Source organism: Doryrhamphus excisus, chromosome 2 (genome assembly GCF_030265055.1).
Source record: "Doryrhamphus excisus isolate RoL2022-K1 chromosome 2, RoL_Dexc_1.0, whole genome shotgun sequence".
Lineage (NCBI taxonomy): Eukaryota > Metazoa > Chordata > Actinopteri > Syngnathiformes > Syngnathidae > Doryrhamphus > Doryrhamphus excisus.
In genome coordinates this window covers 8,574,056-8,595,523 of record NC_080467.1, presented here as the reverse complement: position 1 = coordinate 8,595,523, position 21,468 = coordinate 8,574,056, and the positions used below count along the sequence as shown (strand labels likewise).

General features: G+C 40.9%; 1 protein-coding gene across 2 annotated transcripts in view; it reads left to right on the top strand.

The window, feature by feature from the left end:
* Positions 1 to 21,468, top strand: part of LOC131114699 (uncharacterized) — a 234,994-nt gene that overhangs the window by 31,794 nt on the left and 181,732 nt on the right. For both annotated transcript variants that reach the window (XR_009122017.1, XM_058064339.1), the window contains exon 3: positions 1,278 to 1,507. Coding sequence is in view for 1 of the 2 variants with exons in the window: in XM_058064339.1 (XP_057920322.1) it covers positions 1,502 to 1,507 (6 nt within the window). In the remaining variant the exon portion in view is untranslated. The remainder of the gene's footprint in view (positions 1 to 1,277; positions 1,508 to 21,468) is intronic.

Below are 21,468 nucleotides of genomic sequence, written 5' to 3'. Positions count from 1 at the left end.
ACATTTTAGGGGGCCTGCTTTTGCCCTATTATATGAAAATTGTCAGATTTTTTTGTAAAAAATAAAACAATAAAAAATACAAAAAAATCAATAAAAAATGTCATTATTTAGTGGGGCTTAAGACCCTCTAAAATAGGCGCCACTGCTCTAAACGTATGCATTCAATCTTCAATAATTATTCCTCCAAGAAACTAGCGCCATCTTTTATTGACTATTTTGGAGTTATTGCCCTCAAATAGTCTTCTCCTGCTTGTCGATTATTTTTTTTTTCCCCTGCTCCAATAAATAATTCATCTGGCCTCGATGGCCGGCATGCACAAATATCTCGGTTACAACCATCCTGGGAGTATAAGGCAGTACAAGAGCATCCTTAATAAACAAATAGAAGGAGCAGCTCTGGTTTCACTGGAGGGAGAACAACAACATGCTGTCTTTCTGTGGGCTCAAGCTGCATTATTACTGGTGATGCTCTGTATTAATTATTGCCCTGAACAATCACATCATTACATGTGCTTTATGACATGCATATTCAGTCTGATGAAGCACATTAATTAGACATATCGACTACATGTATGCTGGAGACGAAACATGATCCAGTTGTGATTCCATATCCCGGCTCCTGTGTGTGTGTGTGTGTGTGTGTGTACACCAAACTCCTGGAGATGTTCTTGTCCCAAAACACAAAGACCACAGTCTCTCTTATTTTTCCCAAATCGATTTCAGGGCTGTTATGAATACACTTAATCCTGTTTTGGACCTTCAACTACCGCTTCAAAAACACTTATTTTTGGTCAGTTTAGACAACAGAAAATACTTTTTTCCTGAAGTTTTGCCCCGTTGCCTACAATTAATGGTGAAATGAAGTCATTTTCCGGCTTTAGTGGCGGTATCGGAACAGTAACAGAAGTGGGATGCTGCCATATTTGGTCAGTTTAACACCCAAAACTCAACTGCTCCTGCCCTGGTGTGTTGGAAACCACTGTTGTCGTGTGTCCTGTTATCCTATCTATGTAAATGATGCTATTAGACAATGAGTATTTGCAGTATATTTCCGAAATGGATATAAGTACACGACAGTATACGAGCCTGTACGCGTACCTAAATAGCGAAAGTGTCGTATTAGCCGCATGTGGATGTTTGTGGGAGTGTTTCACTTGTAGGTGTGTTCGGGTCGTCTGTGTCTCTGCTGCAAAGACTCCCCATGTATGAAATATTCAAGGTCCGGTGAAAATTGATCTGCTGATCTGAAGTCTGTTTCCCTCTCCCAATCCAAGCAGATCCCGGCGGAGCTGTCTTAGCACAAGGAACCCGATATCACGTCAGCCAGATGACCAAGTTCAGGGCCTGCACACCTCCTCCTCCATTTTCCCTCCTCCTGCTGATGCTGGATGTCGGATCAATGGAATCCCGCTGGGATACACGGGACCACACCCACACGCTCAGTAGTGGACTCTTTGTGATTGGACGCCGTTGACCACCGCTTTGGCTTTCATGCAAATTGATGAAGGTAATTTGAGCCGATTAAGTGCAATTTGATTTGCGTTAAGAGCCCTTCCTTCCTTCTGCTCCCTTTTGGCTAATCCGAAATGGTTTTGATTAATAGTTTGGGATGCGATGAAGTCATATGATCAAGTGCACTTCAAAGGAGTGGTGGAGCAGCTGTTTGTCATTGGAGGAAGGAAGCACTGATTTCCTTCTTCGACTCGCAAGTCAGACGTGCTCCTTTTTTATGACAACTCTCCTTGACTTTAATCGATCCCACACTGTCAAACTTTGCATGGATGTACTGTCCTTTTGTCATTTGACAGCTGAACACGAGCTAATATTTAAAACTGATGCACCGAACCTTTAGTTACGCTACATCCATAGAAGATGACACTATCCTCTCTGATGGGCTTCATACTGATACTGATACTCATCATAAAACTTTGCAGAGAATAACATTCTTGCTACTGGATGACTCAACAATGTACACCATTCCTGCTTAGGTGTCACTGGCCACTTGTTGCTAGGCAGACTTCATATAGCTCAGTGTTCAAGTGTTTTTTAATATTTTTTTTTTGTCTTTGAACGTAACTTTTCCTAATAACACGGTTACAGTGTGTATCAAATGTTGTCCTACTATTACAGAGACTAGTTAGGCAGACTAATCCTTATCCTAATCCTGGCCTGTCATTATCTTTTTGTTCGTAAAAATAGGTAAAAATAGGTAAAAAAAAATGGCATATTTCACACATGGTTGCAAATGGTCATTAATCATGATTAATACACTTGAAAACAGATTAATCTGATTTAAAATGTTTTGTCATTTGACAGCCCGACATTGAAGTAAATGCAACAATAGCAACAAAGACATAGCAAGTAATAGAGAGCTCACTACTTTGTATTAAATAGAATAAATATATTGGGGGAACAATCTGAGGATATAGAATATAATGTAGAATACAATATGGAATACACTGTAGAATACAATATAGAATATAATGTAGAATACACTGTAGAATATAATGTAGAATACAATATAGAATATAATGTAGAATACAATGTAGAATACAACCCATAGACTGGATGCCGCGGGGCACTGCCTATTAAAAAGCTAAACACTGCTCTACCCACTACTGTATTAAATATAAAACACATAGGGGGAGAAGAAAAAGTCCCTTTTTGACACCCAAAAACCAAATCCAAAAACGACCTTGGCAGTCACCATTCTGTCTGACCTCGCCTCGTTGTTACGTGCCGCAGCTCGCGTCCACCAAAAACTCCACCTTACGTCTTCAGAGCGCCCGACGCTGCGGCCTGACTCAATGAAAAAACAATCTGAGGAAACGGGGAACAATCCGAGACAGGCTCCAGCGGGCCGCCATTAAAAAAAAAAAAAAAAGCCAGAGAGGCTGCCTCTCCTCCCTTCATGCCTTTTAGCTTTAAATCTACGGCTTGATGAAAGATCAATGAGCCGACCGGGCAGCCGCCTCTTGCGCTTGGTGTGGAGCGCTATATGCCAGGAAGCATGTTACAAAACACCAGGAGGAAAAAGGGGGAGAAAACCCCTTAAATGGTGCCAGTACATTGTGAGTGATTAGTGGAATTTTGTGTGTATATACGTGTGTGTGTGTGTGTGTTATCTCACAAACGGCCGGTCAAGAAACGTTGAATGTTTCCAGCCCATGGATCATATTCCAAGCTCATTTTCTCCCAAATCTCTGCTTATACCTCTTTAACAACTCCCCCCCCCCCCCCACCCCTTTCCCCCTTCCCCTTGCCTCATCCTCTGGACGCTCCTGTTCTGATGTTCTGGATCTCCTGCAGGAGTAATGGACTTTGGCGCTAACATTTTTTTTCCCCTTGTGCGAGAGACGCTGCAGCGGCAGACAAACAAATCACACTAAGTCTCGGTTGGCAGCGTGCTCAAAGAGGAGCCCTCTTGCCAGGGAGGAGAGTGCAGCCATTTTCCCAGGGAGGGGGTGAGCACCAGGGCTGGTCCTTATTGAGGCCCCGGAACGCAGACACCTCCGCCCCTCCTGGCAGGAATGCACACAGCCCCTCTGGGAGGAGGAGGAGGAGGAGAAGAAGGAGGAAACAAGCTGACGTGAAGAAGGGAAGTCAAATAGTGAGCGAGGGGGAAGAGAATGAAGGAGAGGAGTGTCTTGGCCCGCACGGAGTCGCAAACGCACCAATGGTGGCTCTCGACACACAGCTTGTAACAAAACAAACATGGCATTAGGCGGCTTAAGCGCTCTTCCAACTACACAAATGCGACGACGTGTGTTTGTGGTCACCTCCCTTCACTCAAATCCATTCCAACGTGATGATGGCTCGTGAGAGATGACAGCAAAATGTGTCATTGGATGGTAAACCATTGCGCCCATGCCAAAAAAATAGGACCCAAACTATGTATACAGTTTTCTGTTCAAGGCAGGAGTCCCTCTGGGCTAGCCCCCTATTCTAAAACTTCTAGTCACTAAAATCAGTTACATTTATTTTTTTTGTATATAATACATATATTAGCCAATGCTACACAATTCTACCTAGCAACAAGTGGCCATCCCCCCTGAATATGACAAGTAAAAAATAATCTGTTGCTGTACTTTGGTGATTTAGTGATGACTCCTAAATGGTTTGTGTGATTTACAACAGTACGGATGTAAGATAAATATGACTTAAGGCAGTCAGGACTGCTATTTTTCCTATTTAAGTGCTTTTTCCACACACAAAAAAAATCCACTGGTTCACCGTTAATTTACACACACTTCCTCCAGACCTCAACATATGTTTGGGTCAAAGCAAGTATTACATGTATCCTCAATTACCGGGGACGTGGAATATTCCTGTAGACTCTCCCATGGTCCAAATGTTTACTTTTAAGCACTCTTCTTCTTGGTCTTCTTAACGCGTCATCATTCCAGCATGCCGGCTGCCGGCTTCTTTGTGGTTGTATGTCAATGCAAATAACATAGTCTGTCAGGTGCAGATTGGGGTTCGGGGGTTCATCTGCAGTTCACTTGAGAGCATTCCACGCAATCTTTGCATTTTTATTCACCCTTGCGTGCCCCCGTTGCACTTCTTCACTTGCCATTCCATCTTTATCTTTCCGCTTTTTAAAAACAATTATTTCTTCAACGATGACACTTTGACATGCATGTTATTCCTTGCACTTTGATCAATGCCCAGAAGTGATGTTGCAGTACAATGCAAGGCACGTACTGTACCAAATATTATGATCGCTTAGCACGTAAAGGTGCAGACGGATATTTGGAAGATTTTAGCAGATGTTCCTTTGCAGCCTTAATGTATCACATTTCCTCAAAGTAGGGTCATTTTTATGTATTTATTTGAAGTAAGGCATTTAATTGAGAAGAGGCCTAGTGTCATTCTTTAAGTAATTGTAGAAACGCTAAAAAAAATCTCTTTGATGTGAGGTGTTTATTTCTTGAAGCGGGTGTCACAATAGTTGAGGCACGGCGTCTATTCAAGAGGAGGCAATTATTTGAGGAAATAACAGTCGAAATCCACCTTTTGTGGTGTCTAAAAACTGGCATGGACACACACTAGGAGGAAATGCATTTAAGGTGACGCTTGAACTCTGGAATCAGTCATTTCATATATCAATAGACAACAAAACTTAGCTTTTTTGGATAGCATACATGATCTACCTGCTTTCAGTCTTTCATGAGGGGGTGTCGCTGTGGGAGTTTAGTACTCAAAATGCTATTTTCTACTACCGTGTGATTTTAATGACTTTTATGTGACATTTTTTAAAATATATTTTTATTTATTTATTTTTTTTATGTGACATTTTTGACAAAACTTGACCAAAATAATTTAGTAAAATTCCCCAACTCTTATGCAGGCACTTGTACATTGACTTAGCCTCTCACTGGAAAAAAAGAGGTTGAATTTGAAATGGCACTGATTAATGCACATGAATAGATGATTATTTTATAGGTAGGCCTTTTCAAAGATATCCGGTTAATTATTAAAGTGGCCATCACTGCAGTAATCCACCCGACAAAAGAAATTAGGCATTTTCGAAAATTTGCGGTGCAGATACTTTATGGCATGCGGCACTCACAACGAAATCCATATTTTTATACTGATATCTACTGCAGGATAAACTTGCAGGTTTATATTCTTTGTATTTTGTATGTAATGTTGTTCATCTATGATTAGCATATTTTTCAGTTTTTTTTAAATACATAAATATTTATAATGGGACACAATGAACATACGTGCTTTTCATTGGCCTGGTGGTACTGTACAATACCAAAAGTAGACGGGAAAATTATTCACAATTTCAACATTTGACATTTACTTTTGTTCATTCATTCATGCTGGGATAGGCTCCAGCACCCCCGCGACATTTAGGTTTATTTTTAAATTTAAAAAATCCTCAATTTTGTCTAAAGAGCATTTGCCTGCTTCCATCTGTTTGTCGGATCCCAGCAGCTAAGTCCAACTTATTGCAAGCACATGTGACTCGGTGTACTGTGTGTGTAGTGTGTGTGTGTAGTGTGTGTGTGTGTGTGTGTGTGTGCATGGCCACAACCTACGCACCCCTCCAGCCCACTTAAGATAGATCCCCGCCTTCATGACTAGAGGCCCGCGAAGAGAGGACGCCTTCAGGTGTTTGCATGCTACAGACATCAGGTTTGCACCTCCATGCCCCCCCCTTTCTTACTGTAGACCCCCTTTGTATCCTTTGGGAGAGAGGATGTGATGCTGCTGTTGTCGTGGCGATGTACTTCAAAGACGTCGGGGGTTTTGGAGGGGCATTGGGGGGGCGTCAGTCATGAGTGAGCAGAGGGCAGAAGTTGGTCAATGGCGGGGATTTGTCGTCTAATAGCCCCTCTGGGGGGACTTAAGTTCTAATTTCAGAGGTGCTGAAAGTAGGATTTTATGGAGTATGCGTGTCCGAGGGGTTCCTCGTTGTTCCACATGTTTTTTTCATTACGCTGCGTCTAATTGCAGAGATAATGGAGGAATGACTTCGAGTGTGTCTTAAAAGATGAGCGTTTGTTGCCTTTAATGTCTCAATGTACGGTACTTTCTAGAAAACATAGGCTGTGTTTTTATGTATTATGAATGTTTTCTTGAGGTAAGGCATTTATTTGGGAGGTGCAGTTGATGAAACTAATTGTGGAAAACAAATTAATTGGAGGTGAGGTGTTTATTTCTATTTAAGGTGAGTCACTGCAGTTAATTGAGGCACGGCATCTATTCGAGTGGGAAAAAAATATATTCGAGGTGAGGCGTCATAGTCTAGAGCCCCGTTTTTTCTGGGTTTCTCTATAAGAAGAGTTGAGCTGAGGCGTTTAAGTGGATGCCAACTGAGTCTTATAGTTGAAATTTCTTTTTTATTGGTGGTAGGGTATTTTTCTACATTTTTTCTCTGGGTTGCTGTGCTGTATAAATTACACTTTCAAAGACGTTTGGAGGGAAATCCTGCGAGGAGGAAGTTTTACCTCTGATACAAACTCCCCCCCCCCCCCTTGTTGTATTGAAAGCAATTGTCGCCGTTTTAAGTGTTTTGAGTGCACAAATAAAGACCTTGCCTCTAATAAACTCCTAACAGAGGCATCCCCGGCTTCTAGTCACATGATTAGATTCTTTCTCCCCCATTGCAATTTGTTTATTGTCAGTGATGATGTCACCACGGTGGCACGAGTAAATCCTGTCCACGTTAATATTGACGTTCCCTCTGCTTGTCTCTCCATCAGCAATAGATTTAATGGTCACTTTCTGCATGCTTATTCAGCACCGGGAAGGGAAAGTGGGCCTGGAAAACACTCCGAGAGCCGAGAGACAAATAAATGGAATGAAGCTAATGAGATGCATTGACTAAGTTGAGAGCACATTTTGTTTTTCGCTTCAGACGTGTGGACGAGGATGAGTGCAGTGTAAGAGGCGTGAGGTCGCTTCAGCAGCGAGGCTGCTTTTTTTTTTTTTTTTGAAAGGCTTGCGGTCGGACTGGTTTGTTGAAAAGTCGCTCCTCCACTTCCTGTTTATCTTTCTTGTATCACCTCAACTTCCTCCCGGCCAGCGCATGTCCAAGTGTCTCTTCTTTGCTTACCTCTCTTAGGAAAACCTCTAATCGGAACGTTGAAATCCATCTCATGCAATTATTCACGGGACGTGTTTGCCTTGGCTGCCAACCAACACCAACCTCTCCAATTGGAGGGGTTGGTGCAAATACTGTGTGTGCGTGCGTGCAGATGTGGCGCCTAATCACAGGTTCCATCGCGCAGAACACTATTCTTTACAACCATTTCAAAGCATCCATGTGTGTCAATGTGGGGTTAAGTAACTTCAACATGCAGGTTCCACGCCGGAGTTGAATAAACACGTATTGCTGGAACAACTACCATGGGTGCTCCATGGAACGCAGACCTCCACCCAGGATGTTTTAATCTTATTGACTAAAATAATCTGTGAAAAGGTGCACCGCTTACTTTCACACTTTGATATCCTGCCGTGTTGGGATGAATCCAGCAAAATGTCGCTATGCTCACTAACAATAATAATAAACACTTGGAGATATTTAATTTCTGGCAATATTATACAATATTTTCTACATTGTATTTTCGGTCCCTGACGGCAGCGAAATGAAAAGAGAGCTAAAACATTTCATCTTGTCCTTATTTGGAGGCTTTCTGGGAAGGTATTGATTCCAGTCAATTGCAGTAATTAATAAAAGGACGCCCAAAACCTGGAAAAGATAAGTATACGGTTTCAGGTTCCCGTTAGGAAAAACACAACTTAAATGGAAACATTATAGCCCAAGCAAGCACCCTGCATAGATTTAGTTGATGTAAACAAGGGTTAAAGCTATCAATCATTGCACAATGAATATAGTTTTTTTTTTTAATTATTTAAAATAATAATTAAATTTCCATGTGAGAAAGAAAGTAAACCATAAAGTATATTATACTTGGATATAACTGTTAATTATGTTGGATATAACTGTTAATTGTATAATTATTTTTTGCAATTGATCACAATTTAAACAATACTTCTTATATTGAAATACAACAAACTAATGAAGTAAAAAATTAAAATATAGTACATAATTTTTTGTAAACAAAATATTAAAATATAAATATATATTTGAAAAAGACAAAGAATTTTTATGATATAATTATAAAATTACAGTATATAAAGTTTTTTTTTTGTCGATGCCGTTTGATTGTTGTGGTGAATACGTCACACACAGAAATAAGCTCGACTGGAAGGGTCTAGAAACGCGGAGTGCAAAGGTCTTTACGTTTGCGGGCTAGCTCAATGGAATTCTTCAAAGTCCTTCCCAGAACCTGCCCTTTGTGTTGCCAGTTATCTTGACAAATCTGTCTCATGGCCCCCGCTTGCCGAGATAAGCCTCATATCTGTGTATTGTTATAAACACACAGCAAACTGCTAGTAAGGGAAGCCCTTTCAGACCCTAATGATCTTAATGAGCCGTAGGAATGTTTGCTTGCAAGTTGAAGGATTTCTTTTGACTCACTTTCTCTTGTCCTCCATCTTTTTTTAGCCTTACTATGACAGTGTTTTCTTCAAAAGAAAACACTAAAGTGAATATATTGTGTAGTTCCTTGGACCAACAGTATTTCATCTTTGTCCGTTGTACATCATAATCCAGGGGTGGGCAAACTTTTTGACTTGTGGGCCATGTTGAGTTAACAAAATTTTCCGGGGGGCCAGAGCATATATTTAATACACATGCTTATAATTTGCATTATTTGTCTAATTCTATCTGTACAAGTGTTATACTATCAGCTGTATGTTCTCATGTCCCTTTTTTTCAGGAGTACTTTAAACATCAGTACACATCAAACTACAAAATTTAATTTTTTTTTCGGAATAAGACATCCGATTTGCAAGTCATATTGCCAGCTTGGATGTTAAAACTTGAAATACGCAACTGGCGGGCCAGATTCAAATGCTTAGTGGGCCGCATGTGGCCCCCGGGCTGTAGTTTGCACTCCCCTGTCATAATCCATATATTTAGTTCATACATGTGTCAAAAATCATTCTTTGTCATTCTCTTCTTATTCCACTCAGTCGCCACCTCCTGACACTACTTAATCAATGCCTTTATTATTATATTATTATATTATATTACAGACCGCACATCAGTTTGTTTTTGCACTAATCGCCAATTCGTCTGTAAATTTTTGGCACATCAAGCCGGACAACCTGTTTAAAAAAAAAAAAAAAAAAAAAAAAATCCAGATGATGCCATCCACTGGCGTGACGTTTTATCGTTTTTTATTGCTTTCACCCTTGAAGCATGCAATGCTCCGCATAGCAGGTGTCGTACCGTGACTGTTCAGGTGTAACCCTGCAAATTGCCCTTCATCTCCACATTCACCCTCACTTTGAACATGTCCGCTCAGCATCTACACACACACACACACTCTGGCACATTTTGGGACTGACCTATCCTGACAGGCTATCCTTATTTTATATCCCTAGCCGCGGGCAGCATACCATGCACCAGCATCAATCATACTCTAAACTCTGCTTCACCATCTTGTGCATTTGTTGTCTTTGTCGTCATAGTCCACTATGGACATTTTGTGCTTTGATTTTCGAACTCTTCTAAATCGTGACTATTGCAGCATAATACTGTGAAGTTTTCATCATTCATGCATATATTTATATATTTGGCTTTCTCAATGACTTCCACACCAAGAAACAGCCTCTTTATAACTATTCTGGTGTAAATCAGGAACAAATTGGGCTTCTTTTTCGTTAGTTTTCTAATTCTTACACTGCACTGCTCACTGTTGCGTCGTCGTATATTACCACTACCATCGTCCGTGTTTTGCTGAGAGATGAAGTCCATTTAAAGGAAAACTCAGAGAGCACGATGTGTATTCATGCGTGCGTAGGTGTACTTGTATACTAACGACTCCGAGTGTGTGTTTGTGCAGTCTTGCGTCTGGCCGGCCACGGCCACATCTGTTTGTCATGTTTGCACTTAAGCGCCTGTAGGAGCCACCATTCTAAGTGGAGACAGAGTCCTCTCTCCCTCCTAATTACATTTGTTCTTTAATCCATTTTTCTGCCCTCTTCTCTTCTCTCCTTGTTTACGTTGTCGCTCCGCCGGGCTTTGGCCTCCTCCTTTTGACCAGCAGACAGTGACCTTTCAGGGGATGCCAAAAGACTGTGTATTAAGACGGTGTTAGCCCCTCCTTCACCCTTTCACTACACACACACACACACACACACACCTCCTCTGTCCCATCGTGGCCCCCCAGTATCCCCTCAGGCCATCTCCGTCAGAGCGGCTAATGGAGTTAGCCTAATGTCTGCACAGCGCCAGTCATAAAACTGATTTGAGACTGAAGGCTTGGTGCCGAGACCACCACTCTGCTTCGGGGAAAAAAAAAAAAGAGCGATGGGAGTGAGATGTGAAGAGTGTGTCTTTAGTGGAGGAGGTTGGCGGCGGCGTGGTGCGGGCTGGCGTAGCTAAGGCAACTGCAGACAATCTAATTGGTATTGACATCCTTGTCTCGGAGGAAATTTGACATCTAAGGGCAAATCATTCTATTTAGTCGCCTGAATAGTCTGTGAGGCGGGGCACGAGGCGCACAATTGCGCCGCGGCGTTGTTCGGCTCCTCATGTCTGGGACGGCTCTGCCACGCAACAATCGATTCTAATCCGATCGTGGAGGAGCAGCAGCAGCAGCGCCAGAGAAAGGGAGTTTAAAAAACCAGCAAGAAAATCAAAAGGTCTGTTGGGATCATATTTAACAAGAGCGAGTACAATTGGGGCGGCGGTCCGTAATGCACTTGTGTTGCGCTTAATGTATAGAAAAGCCCGGCTTGGTAATGGTGCTGCAGCCAAGGTGGCCAGGCTTCAAAGAAATGTGCTTGCTTTAGCTAAAAGACCGCCAAAGACCTTCATTCTCTTAGAGCATCCAATATGGCCCCCGCTCAGGAAACACACACACACACACACACTGATTGTATTATCCTCACTCCCCTGAGAAACTCATCTCATCCTCCGTTTTCGTTTGAGTGACTGACCATCAGTGGAAGTCAAGTGAAGTGGTGCTGTCCATCAAAGGTACATTCTGCCTTGTTTTGGGGTGGGTCCAAAGTGGAGTGAAGGTCCTCCTTACGCTCCTGACTCTGGTGGCTTTGGTCCATGACATGAATGCATTGTTTGTTTTGACACAGTCGACTGGTGGCAATGGTGGCAAATGTGCATCAAACTGGAAACGTCAGCACTACTCTTGAAGGTGTCATCGTATGTCTCAGATGTCCCACAATAGTGGATTGGAATTGTGTTGACTTAAATCTAGCTTTGATGCTAAGATGCGACTGAGAACGTGCACTTGTGTGTCTCCAAGGATGGCTATTGTGACCTTTACAGGTACTCTCCCGTTTACGGCATTTCGAGTTTTGATGTTTTGTGGTTATGTAAACACTGCCATTCATTATTAATATTGTACAAGAAGAAGGAGTACTGCTAACATGAATTCGGCCGTTTAATGGTGCTGGTCACATGGGCATAAATGGGTTAAAAAAAATGACCGCTACCACCCCCGGTTTCACTTCATGTCTGATCACTGTGATAACCCATTTTAATAAACGCACCACACCAAATTTCAGCTTCTCTGCTGAAGTGAGTCTCAAACACGAGGACCCCATGCTGACCGTCTCAGCGGTCCAAGGTTGAGAGAAGAGTATCACGTAGAGGGGTCGCTACACTAAGAGGAAGGATGACCTCACTTTTGTCCTTTTTAGTTAAAGATTGAAGTTTAATCTCCAATTCTAGAGATTTCTATTTAAAATGTCTAAAAGTGGAATTGAAATTAGACATCAGACACAACGTCGGTTGCTGTGAATAAAAACATAATGATCAAACGTACAGCTCCCATGTCTTACAGACAGACAGTTACTATTTTAAGATGTGTAGTGAAGCCTGATTTAAAAAAACAAAACATAAAAAAAACCCCAAAACAGGCGGTGGGCGTACACAGGGTCATCTAGTGAGGGCTGGGTCAGAGTTGGTATCATCCATGATGTTCCTCCATCATGGGTTCATAAAAAGCAGAGCAAACAAGTGACGGAGATGATCGTTTCTCCCACGTTTGGTTCTGATAAACCACTGCAACAACATTAAAAAGCATTCAAAAGCCAAAATCAAGCTAAGTGGGTCAATTTGTTTACATTTATGACTACTGTTGCTTCATTAGCAATCCTAAAACAGCTCATGCCATGAATCAAAGACAAATAGATTAAAATATAAACTCTCCGATCTTTGGTACATGAAGAAGAAGTGTTTGCAGGTTTGGGAGGGCGTGCGTGTGCAGGAGCGTACAAGCATGTGATGAGGGCGTACAGGACGGAGCTGATGGCTGCAGATATTGTGTCCCAGACACTTAAGTCATAAAAGTGTGTCGTCTCGGAGCCCCATGGCTGTGCAGGGCCTCTTGGTGCCTGATGTTATCAGCGGTGGAACAGTGGCCACTCTATCAGGACAGCAGAGTACAGAGGCATTCCTGTAACACTGGTGGGGGGGGGCGAGGTGGAGGTTGGGGGCTGGAAAGGATGCGCAGACGGGAGCGGGAATGGGAGGCTACTGGACGTTTGATGAGTGCAGACTCAAATCTTATGCACCAATACAAAGTCAGCAGACTCACATCACCCAGAGAAGGTTAGCAGTTAATGTATCTGCATATAATATAAATAGTGAATATGCAGACAGTAATATGAGAGTATATAAGCAATATTAAGTATTGTAAAAAAACTTCAACTGACAGTAAAAAAAAAAGGCTTCACTACACATCTTAAAAATAAAGCTAAAGCTTCCAACTACTTGTTTGTCAGCTACAGCCTTGGGACTGTCATTCATTTTCTATGATGATTTCTGTATTACACGCATGCTAACATGTCTCCCCAAGTATTTGGGGGGGGGCACTAATGTCATTTATGCCACTTAGCGTCCATTAATGAATGTGTCTCTATTTTACCTGACAGCGTGTCCCCATGGATCTATTCCAAGCAGTGGCCCCCAGTAGCTTGCATACTCATTAGGTACCAGGGGTGGGGTGGGGTGGAGTTGGGGGTGGGGGGGTACAACAGAGCCATATGGAGAGCCTACAGATCTGACAGGTTACATCTTCAGTAGCAGACCGGTAGCACCTCACTATCCCATGTCGTGCCAAGGTCAAAGGTCTCATGACAAAGACTCGTCGGGGCTCGGTGGTGTGGTACTCCCCCCCCATCCCACCCCCACCCCAACACCACCCTGGCCCCTCTATGCCAGCGATTGTCTCTAGCCTGGATTAGTTTTTGTATCCTGTTACAGGCTTTTTATTCCCGTGGAGTTGGGTTCAGCGTGGCGCTGCGGGCCAGCAGGGCTGCTGAGAGCCTGTTGATTTATGTCTTGCTGAGTGAGACAAGCAGGTTCATGTCGGAGGTCTCCGGGCAGGCTAGTGGGCTGTGTGTGTGTGTATGTGTGTGTGTGTGCTAGTGTGTTTAAGTGTACAAATGTGCGTGTCCGGGGCGAGTCAAACCTCGCGGCTGGGTGCCGTTGCGGCTTGGAACGGCTTCATTTGTTTGACTTGCGTGCATGCCTGAGGGCTTTCGCCGCTTTTAAAAATAATGACGGGCTCTTGTGTCTAACGGCTGCCGCTGACTGGCCTGGAAAGGGGCGGGGTCAGCGATAGTATTTGACGACTGATTGACAGCCCGTTTTGCCAAATTCTTGGCTAAATTGATCATACCGGCTCTGGCAGCCGTGTCATGGTTATTCACACTATAGGTGGAGGATAGTGGCACGGGTGGGGTCACTTGCTATCGCCATGTTAGCCTATCATTGAATTATAATCTAATGTCAAAGGAACAACCTAAATTACATGCCAATATCAGGTAAAAAATGTGTTGTTTTTGTCCTGCAAACGTCATTTTTGCTAAAATCCCATTTGACGCTTTATTACCTGCACATCATCATTTGTATTTATTGGTATCATTTAATGACATGTGTCCTAAAGTTAAAAAAATAAAGTTGAAATATTACCAGAATATGGTTTGATTTCAACAAAAAGTTTATTATAATGTAACTATAATATCATGTTCAGGGGCGTCACTAGGTTCTGAGGACGGGGGGGCTTAGCCCTCTGGAGATGCACAGGATATGAATGAATGTAGTAGACATTCCAAAAAAATTCCAAAAACAAATAAGGAACAAGAACCGGGGTATAACTTTCCCACTTTTAGACAGATTTAGTAGAGATACTCAATTGTTTTAGGCCACCATTAAATGTACACAAGTACACACAATCTACACTGCAAAACCGCTGCTCAAGCTCTGCAACCATTCTGTCCAATGGACAGTGATCAATTATATAATAATCATTCATATATTATTAACTTATTATTATTACTATCATCATTATTTTTATTCTGATTATTACTACTACTACTAGTGGTAATAGTAGGCTAGTATTAGCCTGCTTATTGGCTTGCTTATTAGCCTGCTTTTGCTTCATTCTATAAAATTTGTCAGATTTTTTTTTGGAAAAAGTAAAAAGAAATCAATGAAAAATAAAAATAAAAATTAATAAATATATAAAATTATTTAGGAGGGCTTAAGAGCATTTTAGGGGACCTGAAGACCCCCTAAAATAGGCCTAATGACGCCACTGGTCATGTCCTTGCATTTTACAATAATAAAGTGATAATAATCCAACATGAATTGAAGTATATTAGATTAATGTTATTACTAACTTATTTACCATCCCTAATTGTAAAAGCGTTTCAGGACTCGCTTCGGTATTTTTCCAACCAATCATTTGGTTTGAAAATGAGATCCAAGCTGCACTCTGATAATCAATGTCTTAACACAGCCTGGCTTTTACTTATTCATCCATATCCATATATCCATAATCCTTTTGAAATATGATGTGGCGATGATGGAGCTGCGTTTATTCTCGACGGTACATTTTGGACGTTTTCAAAAAACCGGAGCATCTGTCCGCTGGCCGGCTTGCTGCGGCCATCTGGATACGGCGGCGACCGAGGGAGAAGATGTTAATGCACTTCATGATGAGAAAGGAGACCAACACCTCTGACCTTCCTTAGCCTTTGACCTCAGGAGCCGATATGGAGCCAGTGATGCTATGGGTTTCCTATATCTAGCATATGCTTTGGCCCGGCCCGATGCGTTAAAAGAAATTCTTCATTTGCAGCCCGCAGTTTTATATAGCCTCGGCTGTGTTGTAAAGATATTTACTTCACAAGCTTTCTATTTGATTGGAACAAAGAAATTGACATGCATATCCATACGTCGTTGGCGCTAATGCTAAACACGGATTAGCTACCTGGGCAAAGCAGTATCAGTTTGTTACGACTCATCATGGATGCCCGATGTCGCCCGCCCGCTCGCTTGTAGAACATTTGACTTTCAAACCACAGCTGCACTTCCGAGAAGAGCCACTAGGGTGAAAGAATGGCACGAATGTTGGCCCACAGGCAAAGACTGATCACTTTTCCACGCTGAGATTCAATTACAAATTAGAGTGCACATCACCTCTGACCTTCCCTTCCTGTATCGCCTTGTAGCTCGGGGCATATTTATGTGGGAAATCAGGGGGGAAAAAATCAATAAATGAGCTTGATGTGTAAAATGAAGCTTGGATGTTGACATCTTTTGAGAATCCATCTGAATTAAACGTGTGGATACTGTTCATTTTTGAATTCATATTGCTTTATTTTTGTGGTATAAACAACCACCCACACTTAAACATGTGGACTATTCCAAGTCCAATTCCATTTAATCAAGCATATATTTGGAATAAGGGAGGAAGCCAGAGTACCCAGACAGAGATGCCCAAACGGGGGCAAGAACTTACATCTTGCATGCATACCATATTACAAAAAAAAGTTGGCATATTTAGCAATTTTGTGAGAATATATGGTCTGATGTCAAGTCAAGTTTATTTATATAGCCCTTAATCACAAAAGAGCCTCAAAGGGTGAAGAAAAATTAACAAAAATCTAAACTCTATGAGCGTAGCCTTCTAATATTACAAAAAATGTCAAATTTTTAGAAAAAATAAAATCAAATAAAATTAAATATATTGTAGTATGATGAACTAGATACTAAATGTGGAATAAAAATACTTTATTTGAAGAATTTACATTAAAGACATTGACAATAAAACCGTAAAGTACAAAACAAAGTGTACACCTGGCAACCAAAATATTTATTATTCCTTCCGGTAAAGGCCTTAAAGTTGAATGTGGACCCAAATCGATGAACGTACTCTTACGTGATCACAAATTCTGCTAATGAACGTCCTTCTAAGACAGACTAGGTGACGTATATCTAGCGTGTTAGCTAAATGAAGACGTGACATCAAACGGTGATAAATAAAATAGTAAATTATCGTGACTGCTTCCGCTTCGGCACCACGCGCAAAAAAAAAAAGTCCAGGATGCATTCCCAGTCATCTGACTGCGTCCCTGTGCTAAACATTGACCTTGCGACCTCTGCTCATGACCCCTGACCTGTGATGTTGACCCCTGGTCCAGGAGGATGGCTCTCTTGTATATCTCAGCTGGCCGTCTCCATTGACTACCTGCCAGGCACCTGCTCTGAGAAATAAAGCCAAGGCGAATGTCCCTCTGGGGAGCCCTTTTTTGGTGCGGGGTGGGGTGGGTCGACAACAAGGCCCTGGCCTCATGCGGCCCCCCTCGCATGTGAATGGGCTTTGAGTGTCCTGGTAAACCAATCTCCCTAATTATCTATTGAAAGAACATTCTTTTCCTTGCTACTTATTTACCTCCATTCCCATTGGCTGAAAGTAACGTGGAGGAGTGGAAAAAGAAAACATCCAGACAGCCCGAACGTACAAAAGACTGCCGGTCTCTTCCTGGTTTCATTAAGGTTAATTGCGGGTCAAAGGGAGCAGATTGGGGATATAAATCCAGAATATGGGGTGCGGGTCAGGGCAGTGAAGAGATATTAAACATGAATGTGTGCATTATGCCGCAATCATGGCCGATGTCGGGTCACATGTTCACTTTATCATTACAGGGAAGCATGAACAGAGCACGCGTCTCACATTACATAAGATTTTTAACTGTCATGAACGTGTAACAGGAAGTTGTCATTTTGTGCTTTTTATTGCCTGAGGTCCAGGAGGTTTTCACATTATGGTTATGGTTTAATGCAGGGGTCAGCAACCCACGGCGCCAGAGCCGTATGTGGCTCTTCAGCCTCTTCGTTGTGGCTCCCTTGGCAATGCTCAAGTATTTTTTTTTAACAAAAATAAAAAATATGCATCTTTGTCATTCATTCATTTTCTACCGCTTTTCCTCACGAGAGTCACTGGGGTGCTGGAGCCTATCCCAGCTGTCTTCGAGCGAGAGGCGGGGTACACTCTGGACTGGTGGCCAGCCAATCACAGGGCACATATAGACAAACAACCATTCACACTCACATTCATACCTATGGACAATTTGGAGTGGCCAATTAACCTAGCATGTTTTTGGAATGTGGGAGGAAACCGGAGTACCCGGAGAAAACCCACGCATGCACGGGGAGAACATGCAAACTCCACACAGAGATAGCCGAGGGTGGAATTGAACCCTGGTCTCCTAGCTGTGCGGTCTGCGTGCCACTCAACCACTGTGCAGCCTTGTTAAATCTTGTTGAAATTAAAAAAGATTATAAGATATTTTTATCTAGATAGATTTTTTGAAATTACGTTTTGCGGCTCCAGTCTATTTTTCTGGAGTTAGCCAAGGGGTAATGGCTCTTTTGATAGTAAAGTTTGCCGACCCCTGGTTTAATGCATCTTGAACATGCACACAATCGCAGTCCAGTCCCAGGTTACATCATAGGGATGTGTGAATGGAGAATGCACCCCATATTTTTCGCATTTTGAACAGTCACAAGTGTAAAAAGAAGTTCACTGCTGTAACTGCGTTCTTGCTCTTTGGTATGTGAGGCCCAGGAGTTCAGTTACTTTAATCACCCACATGCGGGGGAAGTGTAGAGCTCGGCTTTTTTATATCATATTTATTCCCTCCCTAACAAAAACTGTTTAGCAATCCATTTTTACATTAACTGTGCAATAACTGTGCAATAATCCATGCAATAAACCGTGCAATAACATGCAATAATCCTGTAGCTTGATCAACATGTACCCAACTGCAAATAGTGTAATAGTGTAAATAAGTCCTTGATTTTTGCACTTTGCACATTTTGCACTTTGCCGTTTGGTGCTGTAAACCCGGAATTTTTCCTTGTGGGACTAATAAAGGTATTTTTAAAAAAATCTTATACAAGTGTAAAACGATGTTACATTTGCAATTTTGGTAATGGTTTAATTTCATTTGAACATGCATCAGATTACAACTGAATGCATCACATAATCAGTTCACAGTTCCACATGTCCAAAAGGAGTAGGAAGAAGCAAAGCTTATTAAATCCTACCCCTCCATCTGGTACTTTTACAATCAGTAACTGTTACATTTGTTCACTTCCTGCTTTCCTGCCTTTTTGTACTCACTCGTTTGACACACGAAGCCTAGGAGGTCAAACTGTTACACAAATGTAAAAAGGAAAACTCATGAAATCTTCATGCATTGCAATTTTAAGTGTAAAAATAAGCTCACCGCTCTTAATTTCATACCTTTCTTGTCATATCGGAGGCCTAGAAAATATACAGTAGGGAGAAATAGTGAAGGCATCTCCCCTTTTACTACATTAGGTTCTTCATTATGCTCTTGTTGTACTGAGCAGCCAGGATGGAGACATATTGGCTTTGTCCCTTTTATAAGCTGTCTAAAAAAATTGACCCAATTCGGGTCCCGATCTTAAATAAAGGACTTCCTGTGGTAAAGGCTCACCAAGCTGAATTCTTCGGAGATATGCTTTCTTGCATGATTTGCCGAGTACTCGTTAAAGGAACTTCAGCTGCGTTTTTTTTTTTTTTTTGTTAATGTGGAAGTTCCACAGTGCTGTTTATGCATAATGGGCCATGTTATCTCAATTAGAGGGTGTTTTTATTGGACTTGAGGTTCATCATCAACATCTTCACGTGTGCTTTTAGAAGTAGCCAAAAAAATTAGCACCGGAGCGTGAAGACGCCTTTAGAGTTATTTTCTCTGAAAGTCATTTTTTCCTCTTAGACTAAATACCATCTGTGTTTTTGCGCCTCGTTGTATCAGGAGCACCATTTCACCACACTGATGCAAATTGTCTCCGAGGGCTTTCATGCTGTGTTGCGTCCATATTTCCAGACACACGCCAGGTCAAGAGCGAGTAGATACCAACTCAAGAGGAAGGTCTGTTGGGCTCTCGGCCCGGTTCTCGCAAAGCACTTGAGGCTCGCATGCAGTCGCCATGTTGTAGCCCCCCGGGAGATAAAGTTAGACTGAAACTAAATTTAGCAACAGTCTTTAATGTCTGACGTTTGTGCTTATTAGTTTTTATTGTCTTAGCATGCAAGGCTCTGTGCATAAATCAAAAGCCATATAAATCAGCGTGTTATGATATTTACACCAAAAGAAAACATATGTTGTTCCATTCAGAATAAGTGGTTCTGCAGGGAGAACGGAACCTTTCTGCACCACGTACTGACCTCATGCATGATCTTAAATTCTATCATTATGCAGCATTCACTGAGAGATCATGGAACAATTCACAAAACACTGTAGTTTACTCAACTGCAGAGAGTACAAGGGCTTCATTAGAATGCAGTGTGTCATCGTTTCCATAGCATAAGACAAATGTATCGTCATCCCTTGTTGATCACTGTTAATTGGTTCCGGAGAGTGATGAGGTTGACACAGGAGCTGCTGTCAGCCACTCTCTACTCTGTGGTCTTCTTGTAGATGACAAAGTGGTTGGTGACAATACCGACACACTTAGAGCAATTGTTTGCGGCATTGAAGAGAAAAGTACATACTCATGCTGTTCTGTTGATATAATCATTTTTTTAAAGTATGGGTTATTTTACTCATGATTACTATTATAATTACTATTTTAAGGATTATATATTATATTATATTATATATATTATTTATATATATATTATATTATTTATTTATATTATTATTATATATTATATTATGTAATCATTAAGTAATTATAATTACTATTATAATGTATATATATTATTTATTATTATATTATGTATATATTATATTATATTATTTTTAATATTATTATTTATATATTATATTATTTTTACTTTACTTATGTATGTATACATTATATTATGTAATCATTATTTAAGTAATTATAATTATTATAATGTATATATATTATTTATTATTATATTATATATATATATATATATATATATATATATATATATATATATATATATAATATTATATTATATTATTTTTATGTTACATATATTATATTATATTATTTTTTTACTTTACTTATATTATGTATATATACATTGTCTTATATAATTATATTATTACTATTGCTAGTATTACTATTATAATTATAATTACTGCCTGCTTATTGGCTTGCTTATTAGCCTGCTTTTGCCCTATTATATGAAATTTGTCAGATTTTTTTTGTAAAATAAATAAATAAAATAAAATAAAAAAATAAATAAAAAATATTAAATTATTAAGGGGGGCTTAAGAACCGCTGAAGCCCCCCTAAAATAGGCCTAATAGCGCCACTGAATTAAATCAATGCTACTGTTGATTTTGTGTGTGCTTGCTTGTGTCCAAATGATTCACTAAGTGTTGGAATTCCGGTCAAAGTTTTTCTTTTTTTTCTTTTTCATCTTTCATGTCAGACTCACTTCTGTTGAAGAGGGATATATTTTAAAAAGCTTGATCCTCTCCATGCTTTGTCAGAGCCTTAATGAATCCCAGTCCTCTTGTGCAATATTTCAACTTTAGGAGAAAAAAAAAAGTGGATTAAAATCCATTTTCGGTATTCGGCGGCTAAGAAACACTTGAATGCACGTCACA